This window comes from Pelmatolapia mariae, linkage group LG13 (assembly GCF_036321145.2).
Source record: "Pelmatolapia mariae isolate MD_Pm_ZW linkage group LG13, Pm_UMD_F_2, whole genome shotgun sequence".
NCBI classification, from domain to species: Eukaryota; Metazoa; Chordata; class Actinopteri; order Cichliformes; family Cichlidae; genus Pelmatolapia; species Pelmatolapia mariae.
The window spans coordinates 24,417,909-24,431,351 of NC_086238.1; the positions used below are offsets into that span (position 1 = coordinate 24,417,909).

Genomic DNA, 13,443 nt, shown 5'->3' on the forward strand with positions numbered 1-13,443 from the left:
AGCACTTCGCTCTCACACTGCAGGCTTACTTGTTGTTCCTAAAGTATTTAAAAGTAGAATGGGAGGGAGAGCCTTCAGTTTTCAGGCCCCTCTTCTGTGGAACCAGCTTCCAGTTTGGATTCGGGAGACAGACACTATCTCTACTTTCAAGATTAGGCTTAAAACTTTCCATTTTGGTAAAGCATGGAAAGTTTGTTTGTTTTTCTCAATTTTATGTAAGCGGGTCTGTGGGTGGGACTGTGTGTGTGTGTATTATTGTATCTGTTCATGTAAGAAAAACTAAAAAAATATGTGAGGGGAACGGATTGTATTGTCATTGTATACTAATGTACATTTGTCTCTCAATAAAAATATTTATAAAAAAAAAAAGAAAAAAGCATGGAAAGTTTTACCAAAATGGGTTAACCCAAAATGGACCAGGGCTGGTCCAAAATGGTCCAAAATGGACCAGCCCTGGTCACCTGATCCAGGGCTGGACCAGGTGACCCTGAATCCTCCCTTAGTTATGCTGCAATAGATGTAGGCTGCCGGGGGATTCCCATGATGCATTGAGTTTTTCCTTTCCAGTCACCTTTCTCACTCACTATGTATTAATAGACCTCTCTGCATTGAATCATATCTGTTATTAATCTCTGGCTCTGTTCCACAGCACGTCTTTATCCTGTCTTCCTTCTCTCACCCCAACCGGTCGCAGCAGATGGCCGCCCCTCCCTGAGCCTGGTTCTGCTGGAGGTTTCTTCCTGTTAAAAGGGAGTTTTTTCTCCCCGCTGTCGCCAAAGTGCTTGCTCATAGGGGGTCATATGATTGTTGGGTTTTTCTCTGTATCTATTATTGTACGATCTACTGTACAATATAAAGCGCCTTGAGGCGACTGCTGTTGTGATTTGGCGCTATATAAATGAAATTGAATTGAATTGAATTAATTCAAGTTAATTGCTTTATCACTGAGCACAATTGCTGCTGCTATTTGTAAATCACTGAATTAATACATGCACATTCCTGCAAAAATCTCTCCAGAGCAGGTTGGATCCACAGAGGTGGCTGTGCTCCAGAGGCAGAGTAGGCCATTCGAAGGGAGGTGCTTCAATCCCTTTGTACTTTAGGCTCTTGTTTCCATCCCAAAAATAAGTCTTGACAAAAAACTAAATGTGTGTGTTAATGAGAAATGCTGTATAAAATATTTTGAGAGCTCAAGTTAAGCAGAAAGGTGCCCTATAAAAACTAGCCTTTATGCATCTGCTTATATGTTAGCAGTAGTAACGTTTGGTAGTAAGAACCGAAAACCCTAAAAGTTACCTGGACAGCCCAAAAGCTTGTTTCATACTGCAAGGCCTCTGGTCAGAAGCAGGTAAGGAGTTTCAGTTTTAAATCACCTTTAAATACCACATTTTCACAGTTTCTTTCATTTAATATAGATTCTCTGCTTGAGGAATAACTGGGGAATAACTTTTACATGTGCAGCTGTATGCAGTTAATTTGGTAAATCTATAAAATATTTCAGTTTCATTCTCCTGCTAAGTCACTTTTACACTGCTAGAAATATAGCTACAAGAACACACATACCAGAGTGTCACATTTTACTGATAATTACCATTTCATAATGGCTCCAGAGTATGTGGCTCTCATATGGATCATTTGAGATGGAAGAAGAGTCATATGATCCGTAAAACCCCCCTTTTAGATCGGTAATGACCAACCCTTTCATGTGAACTCGCGGGGAAAACGCAGCTTAGCAAGTTGATAACTAGATTCATGTGACCACTTATCCTGACAAACTAGGGGTAAATGAATCCAGGTAACAAAAACACGCCCTGGGTCTGTTGAACTTGCTTCATAGTACATGGCCCAGGTTATGTATTCAGCATAAGGGATTTGTAACCACTGACCGGAAGGCATCAATAAACCCCAGCAGCTGACTAATTTCCCGCTGTAGTATAAATCTCCAGAGACCTCAATAAAGGAATGCTGTATCACAACTGTAGGGTGTAACACATCTGTATCCTCTGTTAGAAATAAACAGCTGGCCACATACCCGGATTAAAACTACTTTAGATTGCACAGAATTCACAGACAGCCAATATACCAAATTCCACTGAAGACAAAAGAGTCCATGAGCAAGAAGAAATCCTGCATGATTGTGTCTTGGGAAAGTTCTACCCATCCCTGACTTCAGAATTGAGCACACAGAATGGCTACACTGGCTACAGAATTAAATCCCTTCTTCAAACAGTTCCATGGGGCCTTTGATCTCAGTGTTTTTGATAAATGGAATTTATGAAAAATGAAATATAACCTTATCCTTTCAGGACATACATGGGCTCCCAAAATCAGCCCTGATCTGCTGTGCAGTTTTGTGGCTCAAAGCTAATGCTAAAGATGGAGAGCTTCTGGAAAGCTGAACATTTGCTGGGATTCCATTCTGCTGTGATGGGCCATCGGGGTCTTATCGTCAAACAGCTTAACTGAATTCTATATAATAATATGTGGGAGAAAAGGCTTACATTAGCTGACATATGGTTAGGTGTTTAATAGATTTCCTAGAATAGGACCCAGATAAAAATGTAGGGTGGTAGAGAAGTAGGCAGTTTTAACACTGGTACAAAAACTGTATGTAAAGGACATGTTTTTCAGCTTCAGTCTTTGCGTAGGATCTTCTCTGATTCTGTAAGGCAGATACCTGATTTATGTTACTCTGTCGTTCCTAGTTCACTGATTACCAGAGCTATGTGATCCATGGCTGTTTGGTGGACAACCTGACTCTGGAGCGCTCCATTGCTTTGTTCAATGGCGTTTCACAATGGGTGCAGCTGATGGTTCTCAGCAAACTCACACCTCAGACCCGTGCAGAGGTCATCACAAAATACATCCATGTGGCACAGGTAAGCCAAGGAGGGCAGGCTCTATGCACAGCTCTTCCAGCTTTCACAAAGTATTTCTCTCCAAAACATATAGAAATAACAGGGTCACTCAGCACTGTTACAAAACCAGACTATATAAATAAGTTTAAATTCCACATTCCACATAAATTCCAAATCTTAAACTCAAGATTTTTCTTTTGTCTAGTCAAACAAATTATCAAGAAAGATGCAACAGTAAAATCTTACAGATTAGAAAAAACCTCACTCAGCTAAAGTGGCAAAACAGCATCTTGGCTTTGTTCATTTGCAGTGCAGAGGCTCAGAGATGTTATGATAGCTTTTCCCCTAAACTGTCACCTTAAAGTCTAACATAGTAAGACACCTTGTGCCACCAGAACAGGTAAGGGTTAGGCTACATTTAAAGCCACATACACAACCATTACAGTTTCAGAAGCCAGAAGTTACTTTCAAATTATGTTTTTTTTAATATGCATTTTGGCCTCATAGTTGTTCTAATATAATATTTTTGTATTTATGCAGCTGTCTGCTACTTCCTGAGCCTTGTTCAGCTGGAGGTTTCTTCTTGTTAAAAAGGAGTTTTTCCTTTCCACTGTCCTTTGATTTGTCAAGGTTTTCTCTCTGATATTGTACCTTAACAATGTAAAGCGCCTTGAGGCAACTGTTTTTTTTTGTGTGTGTGTGAATTGAATTAAACTGAACTGAATTAATTTATGCCAGATACATTAAATTATAGCTAAGGCAGTAGATGTGAACTAAACTCTAACTCTGTCACTAAATGATGATCGGATTGGACTGACTGAACCTTAAGAGGCTAACGCTTCACATATTTTCATCGTTTTTAAACCATTCAGTGAGCTCCCTATGGATACTATAGTATAGTATAGTATAGTATAGTATAGCATAGTATAGTATAGTATATAGAAAGATAGATAGTTTGTATCTAGGGGGAGAGATGGGCCCAGCATAAACAAATAACCCGTGTAACTTTAAAAGGCACAGTGGTGTTATAGAATGTCCCCTTTTTAAAAACAATGATAATTCTTCGTCAACCACATAACTGAAGTATGCCATCTGGAGGATGTAGGCTGAATATCATGCTGCTGTTTCTCTCACACATACCTGACATTTTTTTATATGTGTTGCTGCCATCAAATTCAAAAGAAACTGTTTTTTCATGAGAGAGTAACATGTCTCAAATAAATGATATAAGAAATAATACTGGTGTTTGGTAAATGGACAGGTATTTATGTAGCACTTTTCTTCTAAAGCTGAGCACTTAAAGGGCTTTTTGCTACAAGTCTTATTCACCCAGTCACACACTGGATTTATGCAAATATACATTCTTATTCTTAGACTTCTTTCTCTTCCTCTTCTTCTTCTTATTATTATTATTGAGTTTGTTTCATCCAGGACTTATCTATTGAAATATGCCTGGTACAGCTTTGATCTCTTGTAGTTAAAAGTGAAAGTTTTATGAGAAGACAGACAATAACAGTTAGCATATGGATTGCACAGGCAGTCGCCATTCAGATTTAATGGCCCTTCTGTGGATGAAGTCACTGAGTATGTTTAGCTGCCTTTAAGCCAGATTCTTCATGGTTATGAATGGTTCCACACTATGCAAAAAAATGGCTTCTTTAATATTTCTAATATTCTCTAATATTTCTCTAAAGCGAACAACAAAAAACACCGCAAAAAACAAATGCACTTGAGCTGTTGTTCAGTCATAAAAGTTCCCCCATCATCAATATTTATGTTCCATATAGTACAGGATATGGTTCTTTCTGTCTGTGTTCTAGGCAAAGAGCTTCTCCATTACTCTTCCATTTGTATTGAAGGATGGATGCATGCCCTAATAATCTGCCCCGTCCTTTCTCCTACCAAAGTAAAGGCTGTCTACTGAAAGGGTCAAGGATGAATCTACTTAACACACTGCCATTAGCTGTAATGACATGCTGCACAGAATATTGTGCGCTGGTTTTTAAGATGGCTCGGTCAGCTTAAAGTGCAAATGTTCTCATTTTGTATGCATGCATATTGTAACATATTGTTATGTTATGTAATGCTGAATTGAAAAGTAAATATTGAATGGGCTCCATGCAGCAGACTGAGACTCATCAAAAGCTTATGATGGCTTGGTTTGGATTTGGTTTTATTCACATAACCATTGGTCTCTCATCTCAGCATTATTAGATTATTAAAATAAAGTAAGTTTTTACAATTACGCTGATAATCATAGTGGTAGCAAAGCTTTCTTCTTCAGCTATTGTCACCAATCTAATATGTCATTGGAGATTGGTACAGTGATAATGAGCTCTAGTATTCATGTACTGTGGTTTCAGAAAGGAGTCAGCTTAATTTGTTGGTAAGTTTTAGATTAACATCCCCTCCAAGTTTTGAATTTTAATTATAAAAAACAAAACAATAATTGAATAAATTGCCACACTCCAAACTAGCACACCAAGGACCAAAAGCAAGGAGCTAGGCCACCTCTTTAGACAATAAACAGTGATCTTCAACATGTCTTTCTCTGGTCATCAGAAACTCCTTCACCTGCAGAACTTCAACACTTTGATGGCAGTGGTGGGGGGCCTGAGCCATAGTTCAATATCTCGCCTAAAGGAGACTCATTTATATTTGGCTCCTGAAGTAGTCAAGGTAAGTCAGTGTCAGTCTTTTGTATGTAGATTCATTTATGATTACTACACAGTTACAGGTGATTCAGTGGCAATGTATTTTCTTAGCAACAAGCCTTTACCCTGTTTCATTAAGGAATTTGTACTGCAGCACGGTGGCGCTGTGATTAGAACTGTTAACTCACAGCAAGAAGGTCCTGATTTTGGTTCCACCACCTGGCCTTTCTCCTTGGAGTTTGCATGTTCTCCCCATGTTTGTATGGGTTCTGCCTGGGTACTTTGGCTTCCTTCCATAGTCCAAAGACATGCATAACTTAAACTTTTGATTTGCTTATGAATATGGTGTACCCTTTACCGTTTGCTGCTTCTTGCCACAGATCTGGAATGAGATGACAGAGCTGGTCTCTTCCAACAACAATTACTCTTGCTACCGAAAAGCCTTCAATGAGTGCCAGGGATTTAAGATCCCAATACTGGGTGTGCACCTAAAGGACTTGATTGCAGTGCATGTGGTGTTTCCTGACTGGATTGGTGATGGTAAAAAGGTGAACCTCGTGAAGATGCATCAGCTTTACATGACCTTCAATGAGCTGGTGTCCCTGCAGAGTGCAGTGGCCCAAGTTGAACCGAACATGGACCTCATCTACCTACTAACGGTGAGGGACTACCACACATGGATTTGAAATGTCACTGTCCAGCTAATTGTGCACACACAAAGGAATCTGTCAAGACGTTAAGGAAAAATAGATCATTTTATTTTCTAAAGACCCTGCTTCATTTTTTTCCCTCTTGTTTGTTTCTGTCGCTTGTTGTTGTTTTCGACTTTTTTTTTCATCAGTCAAATCAGGTTCATATATGATAAGAAGCTCCTTGAGAATATGGGCTTGTCTTCCTCGTTACCTAATCTCACAAAGGATTTGTAGAAGCTCTTGTTGCATGCAACCTTTCTCTTGATAGTCTGCTTTGTTAGTATGGCTTGTTTTTTACTACAGGAACTTGCACTTTAAACAAAAGGTCACTTTACAACCCTCAATTGTTCTTTGACTTTTTGAAACTTATTATACCCCAATCCTTTTATTTTTCAGCTTTCGTTAGATCTGTATTATACTGAGGATGAGATTTATGAGCTGTCATTGCTAAGGGAACCCCGTAACTCTAAATTGGTAAGTTTTAGTGTAATTATAACCACTGCTCAGACATACTTTCATCAAAGACTTTCACCAACTAAAAATCTTCTTTTGGACAATTTAAAAATTTTCTTTCTACCATTTATCACACAGGGCAGAAAATTAAACACCCTTTTGCCTTTGTATTCAGTTTAATTGAATTCAATGTTATTTATATAGCGTCAAATCACAACAACTGTTTCCTCAGGCGCTTTATATTGTAAGGTAAAGACCCTACAATAATACAAAGGAAACAGAAAAAAAGTGCTTTACAAGATCCTGTTGTCTTGATGTGAATATTTGGTGGGTTCTGTTTGTCTAAGTCTCGTCCTTCTGCACAGCCTACCTCTCCAACAACTCCCAACAAGCCATTGGCCCCACTGGACTGGGCATCTGGTGTCGCTACCAAACCAGACCCCTGTCTGGTCAATAAACATATCAGGAAGGTAGTGGATGTAAGTATACTAACATACTTTTCAAAATCTGAAGAAGTGGTTCCTGTTGTAGGTGAAAGTAATCTGTTTCCCTGTCTGCGCTGGGAAAGTCTGTGTTCAGGAATTATGACCATGACCGGGATGGATACATTTCTCAAGAAGACTTTGAGAGCATTGCAGCCAACTTCCCCTTCCTGGACTCTTTCTGCGTTTTGGATAAAGATCAGTGAGTTTGGAACATTACAATACAGTTAAGTTTTTGCTGTCTAATAAAACATAATCCAGTTTTTCAACAAGGCAATAACTGCCTGAAGTCTAAAACCCATGGATGCCACAAAAAATTCGGTTTTGTTCTTGTTGATGACTGTCTTCAGGATTATTCAGTGGTTTATCTTTTCCAAAGTATCCACTTATTTACCTTCAAAAACTGTTTGGTTGTTTTTGTAGACAGTATAAAAGATAAACTTAGATTCAGCGTCTGAAAAAAGATACACTTTAAACTGCGTTTACTTTAATGACCTGCAGGGGATAACTCATCAAGCTGCAAAGACTCCCTCAGATGGAACCTCATTCATGTATGGGCTCAAATCATTCTCAAATAGTGTCAAATCATACAAAATAAAACACTAAGTTCATGTTCAGTTGCTATCAAATGAGAGAAATAGTGTAAGCTCATAAATTGTTGCAACTTAGTGTCCTCATCTTCAGTTTGATATACCCCTCTCTCCTGTCAAATCACCAGAGTCACAGCCTTTAAAATGCTCACCTGGAGATTACACAACTAGACTTGAGCAATCTATTTGTGACATCATGGGGGATTCGTCCATCTTTTACAGTGTATGGATGTTTTTCCAGTTGCTTTTTTCGTCATTGCCATTTGCACCGTGAAGACCTGTCCAATAAACCTTCCATATAGCTGAAACTGAGCAGGCTGTGTCTGTACAGAGGTTAGAATTGATGAGGCTGCTTTGCTGGTGAGCCAGTGCCACTGGAGATCATACGGGCCCATACCTTACCTTACTTTATGTTTCAGACTACAGGGTCTTCAGAGCTCTTTTCTTGCCATCTTGCCAGTGCTGTAATGTATGGACTTAAGTGCTTTATCTCTCTCTCTCTCTCTCTCTCTCTCTCTCTCTCTCTCTCTCTCTCTCTCTCTCACACACACACACACACACGCACACACACACACACACGTGCAAGTAATGTGGGTACTTGTGTGAATGCACCTTAAGAGCTATTATGCAGAAGTAGCACTTTTTCCTGCTCTACTGTCATTTTTGTTTCACTTTGAGTTCATGCTGTGATGACAGAGATGGGACTGACCTGTCTATGACTCACTGTCTTTGGTTCATTCTCTTTTCGTTTCTCTCCCCTTGTCTCTCTCTCTCTCTCTCTCTCTCTCTCTCTCTCTCTCTCTCTCTCTCTCAGAGATGGATTGATCAGTAAAGATGAGATGATAGCATATTTCCTTCGGGCTAACCCACTGCTGCAGTGTAAGATGGGACCAGGATTCGTCCATAACTTTCAGGAGATGACATACCTGAAGCCCACGTTCTGCGAACATTGTGCTGGATTTGTGTGTATCTATAATATCCTGCCATATGTGTGTCATAATTACTCACTGAATGTAGAATGTAAAGTACATGAACTGAATCTAATACTATTAATTCTGCTGGTTATAAACACAGTTAAAAGTCCAAAAAAAGTATGTATTCCTTGTCTGTGTGTGTGTGTGATTAGGTGAATGAGACTTAGAAAGTACTTTAAATGCTCAAATAGAGGAAAGAGGTGCAATATAAGTGCAAGTCCATTTACAAGCCAGATCTAACCACAAATTCCTACAGAGCTTTAAATCTGTACAATTCCAGCACCTCATCTGCCTGTGGTCACTTTAGGTCTTTGGACTGTGGAAGGTTTTTCCTATACTGCTAAAGAAAACACACACAAGCACTGGGAAAAAATACAAACTTCACGCAGAATGCTTCAATCTAAGAACCTTGTTGTTGTGAGGCGACAGTGCTCACCACTGTCCCACCCATTCTAACACATTTTATTTTTTATTTTTTATTTCACAGGGTCTGTCGTTTTGCTTGCTATAGTTCTCAGTTGCCTAAACATACCTGGGTACATACTGTTATGATACTACCCCGAGTCCAAAGCACAGACACAAAAGACGTGCACAGAGTTGCTGGAAATAGTGCAAACAGTTGTAATTGTGTCCTGTTTGTTTTCAAAATTTGCTGCGCTTTGTTGTGACCTGATGCTATTTTCTGTCTATTTTTTTACAGCTCTGGGGGATCATCAAACAGGGGTACAAATGCAAAGGTATAATTTCACTGGCTTCTTCTGTGAAGGTCTTCCAAGAAAACAAAAATGAATAGAGAGAAATAACAATTAGCCCCCTCTGAAGTCATCATTGCTAAAAAATCCAACCTTAGCGCCACAGTGTAACCTTAGGATTTCAAGATAAGTAAAAAAAGCATGGTTTAAGGTCATCGTTAATAATGACTTACATAGCCAACCTGTGGGATTACTTTTTAATGGTGAGGGCAGCCACTCTAGTTCTTTGTAACTTTAACCAGAATTTTAGAGGCGCCTTATACATCAAATCAAGATTGTAAAGACAATGTGGTGCAATCAAAAACTCAGAGTAGTGAAGCATGATTTAGACATTTACAGCGAGTCTAGCGTCCGTTTGCGTCTTAAGTTAATTTGCCCCTGAAGTATAATTCACACATAAGGTGAAGTGTTTCATCAACTATCATTCCTGTAGTCAAAAATTTCAAACTTTATGTACTGAAATGGCTACAGGTGGGACACAAAAAGCAGTTGTTACACACTATGCTGGTCTAAAATGCAAAATTGTATTTGGGTGGTGAGACCTGTACAGTCCTGATTTATCCACGATCTTCTGAGGTGGACGTCCATTTGCAGAGAGAAAGAAATTTGACATTCACGTGATGTAGAGGCTAAATCAGGAGAAGGGTATGAGTTAGGCTGATGTGAGAATTTGTTGTTGCTGCCTGTGAAGCTGCTGTTCCAACAACAAAGCAAGAAAGTTGATCTTCACATTAGAACTGCCAAACTGTCAGGATACTATGGATACTTGAACACATTTGACTATATGCTTCTATTTTTGCTTTGCAGACTGTGGTGTTAACTGTCATAAACAATGCCGTGAGCTGCTGGTTCTGGCCTGTAGGAAGCTGATTCGCTCTGGCTCTCTGGGCAGTGTTTCTCCAGTCAGAGGAACTCACAGCTCACTGCCCAGCAGTCCCACATTGCCTGCCTGTCAAGGTCATTTTTAGCTACTGCAAACACTGCATACACTCAAAAAAGTGAAAATGGGAGGTTATTACCTTTGCAAAAGTGTAATTTATAATTAGAACAAAATAATTTAATGTTTCTATGGTGCGTGCTTAGATCATATATGATCTGAACGAAATTCAACGACTTAACACTTGTTAAATTTATTCTTGTTAAGATGACGTGATACAATGTAGCAAGAGTTGTTAGTTGCCTGGAATTGTGATTTCAGAAGTCACGTAAGATTTTAAACCACAGGAAAACCACTGGGGTTTTAAGAGGCAGAAAGCATACCCGAGTCGGTGCTACTATAGTGAAAAAACTAATGCCTTTACCTTGTACATTTGATGCTTCAGCAGCTGCAACCAAGCCCAAATACCTGAGGTGTATCATGACACTATAAATAATTTGTTCACAGTCCTCTGTTTTGTTTTTTTTCAGATGAGGATGAGGTGTTTGAGTTCCCCGCTGTCACACCAGCAGATCCAGCTCTCGACACTAAGTCCATCACCCTGATGACGGGCTCAGCCCAGAGAATCTCTGTGCGCCTGCAGAGAGCCACCACAAGCCAGGCTACGCAGACTGAACCACTGTGGCCTGAACATGCCTGGGAGGTGGCAGACAGTGGTGCTCACACCTTCCCCAAAATGAAATACAGGACTTACAGGAAAATGTCTAAAAACAAGGGTTTCGCCTGCTGGGAAAACCAGAGTGGCAGGCAGTACCAGGCGGCTTCTGCACCGCACTGCACTGGAAGCAGTGTAGACTCCCAGGAGAAGTCAGACGTCTCTGTAGAGCATGTACAGAACAGGGTTACACACAGAACAAAGGTAATGGAATAGATTATTTGTGGATTTTTATTCAAAAGTCAAAGCCGGAAGTGTTTCATTTGTAAAAGTCAAACCCCAAACAATTTGATGACCAGCAGAAGAAAACCTTTTTTTTGTTGTGTCCTTATATAAATCAATTTGAATTCAAATGAATTGAATTTTTTTAACAGGAAGAGACCTTGGTCAGCAGATCTGGTTGGGTTGCGAGTAAAAAGGAAAAAACAGTGCATAGAGAGACAAGACCAAAGTTAATGACATTCAATAGTGACATGTAAACATATCAGCAGTGGAAAGAGGAGAGAGGCTCAGTGCATCCTGGGAAGTCAACCAGTGTAAACCAGTAATAACTAAGGCATGGTTCAGGGTCACCCAATTCAACTAAGCTGTCTGTCTCCTGAACCCAGACTGATTGCTCTGCCTCACATTCTACTTCTTATTTGACCTTTTTGTTTCTTCTTGGGTTAGATAACTTATTACTGTGTTACTTAGGACCAGTGTTGGTCAAGTATTTGAAAAAAGTAATTAGTTACCCATTACTAATTACTTCTCCAAAAAGTAATCCCAATACTTTACTGATTACTTATTATCAAACATAATTAGTAGGGGTGCAACGATACACAAAATTCACGGTTCGGTTCGATACTTTGGTGTCACGGTTCGATATTTTTTCGATACAAAAAAATGTTCATGCTTTTTTAATTTGTCATTTATTAAAATTATAAATATATATTTTAACTCAAAAGTACAGTTTTTAAATTTAATGTTGCTGAAACGACAAAGTAATAAAAAAATAAATATCTCATGGAGAAATCCCTCATCTCTGGAAAAGAGAGTTTATTACAGAGAAATGGCTCTTTCCAAAATAAAAGCTATACTATACGCTTCTTCTGGGGTATACTCTCAGCAGCATATTAAACATATCAGGTCCCCATAAGGAGAATCATGTGCTAACGGCTGTCTAAATGACTCGGGTAAAGTCTGTAGCATGCGTGCTTGTTGTTTTTGTCTGCTTTCACTTGTCTTTGCACTAGGATGATGTCGGAGTAAATGTGCAGTCATATTCATTGTGTTCCCACTAGTGCTGTCAGCGTTAATCTGAAATGACGTTAACGCCACAACACGGCAAATCTCCGTTAACGAGTTACCGCTGATCGCCCCGTGCGTGGGGCTGGACGGCGTCAACACGTTAACGAGCAAACTGTGCTAACGCACTAGTTCCCACCCATGTAATTGAGCATTGCGTGGCACATCCGACATACTGTTTTACTTTTGTCCATGACGCGCTTACCTTCAGGGTCATACTTCACATGAAGACCAAAATAGTTCCAAAGGCCAGATCTGAATGAGGGTGGGGGAGGTTCAATTTGCCATGTTGCAACGAGCTTAGCTTCTGTCTTGCTAGCTTGCGCTGCGCTCAGTGGATCTGCGCTCGACAGTGCAGCCTAGGCGGAGTAGTCGAACGCAGATCCACTGAGCTCTCAACACAGACAGCATCGTCAGAAGAAAAGTTGATAAAATAAATTTAAAATTTTGTATTGTTCGATACACATGCGTACCGAACCGAAAGCACTGTATCGAACGGTTCAATATCGATACGAGTATCGTTGCACCCCTAATAATTAGTTACTTAGTTACTTTTCAAAACCATGATACACAACCTGAATACGTAATAAAGCAATAGACCTTTGAGCCCAATTCTACATTTTCTGTATAATCCATCATATGAAATTGAATCAAATGGAAAGCCTCTTTCTAAAAACTGTTTTATTTGTTTTAATCTTTCAATTTTATGCATATTGCATTAAGCAAAAAAATTTAATTATATGCAACAGTCTTTGACTTGAAGAAATGTGTTTAACATTTAAACCTATTTTCTGCATATTCAAGCATATAAAATATAATAATGTTTTGTGTTTACACTCACTCTTTCAAATAAAGTGGCTTGCAAAAGTATTCGGCCCCCTTGAACTTTTCCACATTTTGTCACATTACAGCCACAAACATGAATCAATTTTATTGGAATTCCACGTGAAAGACCAATACAAAGTGGTGTACACGTGAGAAGTGGAACGAAAATCAGACATGATTCCAAACATTTTTTACAAATAAATAACTGAAAAGTGGGGTGTGCGTAATTATTCAGCCCCCTTTGGTCTGAGTGCAGTCAGTTGCCCATAGACATTGCCTGATGA

The 13,443-nt window shown here is 39.3% G+C and overlaps 1 protein-coding gene across 2 annotated transcripts in view; it reads left to right on the plus strand.

Moving 5' to 3' along the window:
• rasgrp3 (RAS guanyl releasing protein 3 (calcium and DAG-regulated)) overlaps nt 1–13,443 on the plus strand; it is a 43,637-nt gene that overhangs the window by 27,434 nt on the left and 2,760 nt on the right. For both annotated transcript variants that reach the window (XM_063491826.1, XM_063491827.1), the window contains exons 7-16: nt 2,706–2,879; nt 5,421–5,537; nt 5,893–6,171; nt 6,601–6,678; nt 7,023–7,136; nt 7,226–7,341; nt 8,544–8,691; nt 9,404–9,440; nt 10,263–10,412; nt 10,863–11,251. In XM_063491826.1, coding sequence (XP_063347896.1) covers nt 2,706–2,879; nt 5,421–5,537; nt 5,893–6,171; nt 6,601–6,678; nt 7,023–7,136; nt 7,226–7,341; nt 8,544–8,691; nt 9,404–9,440; nt 10,263–10,412; nt 10,863–11,251 — 1,602 coding nt within the window. The remainder of the gene's footprint in view (nt 1–2,705; nt 2,880–5,420; nt 5,538–5,892; nt 6,172–6,600; nt 6,679–7,022; nt 7,137–7,225; nt 7,342–8,543; nt 8,692–9,403; nt 9,441–10,262; nt 10,413–10,862; nt 11,252–13,443) is intronic.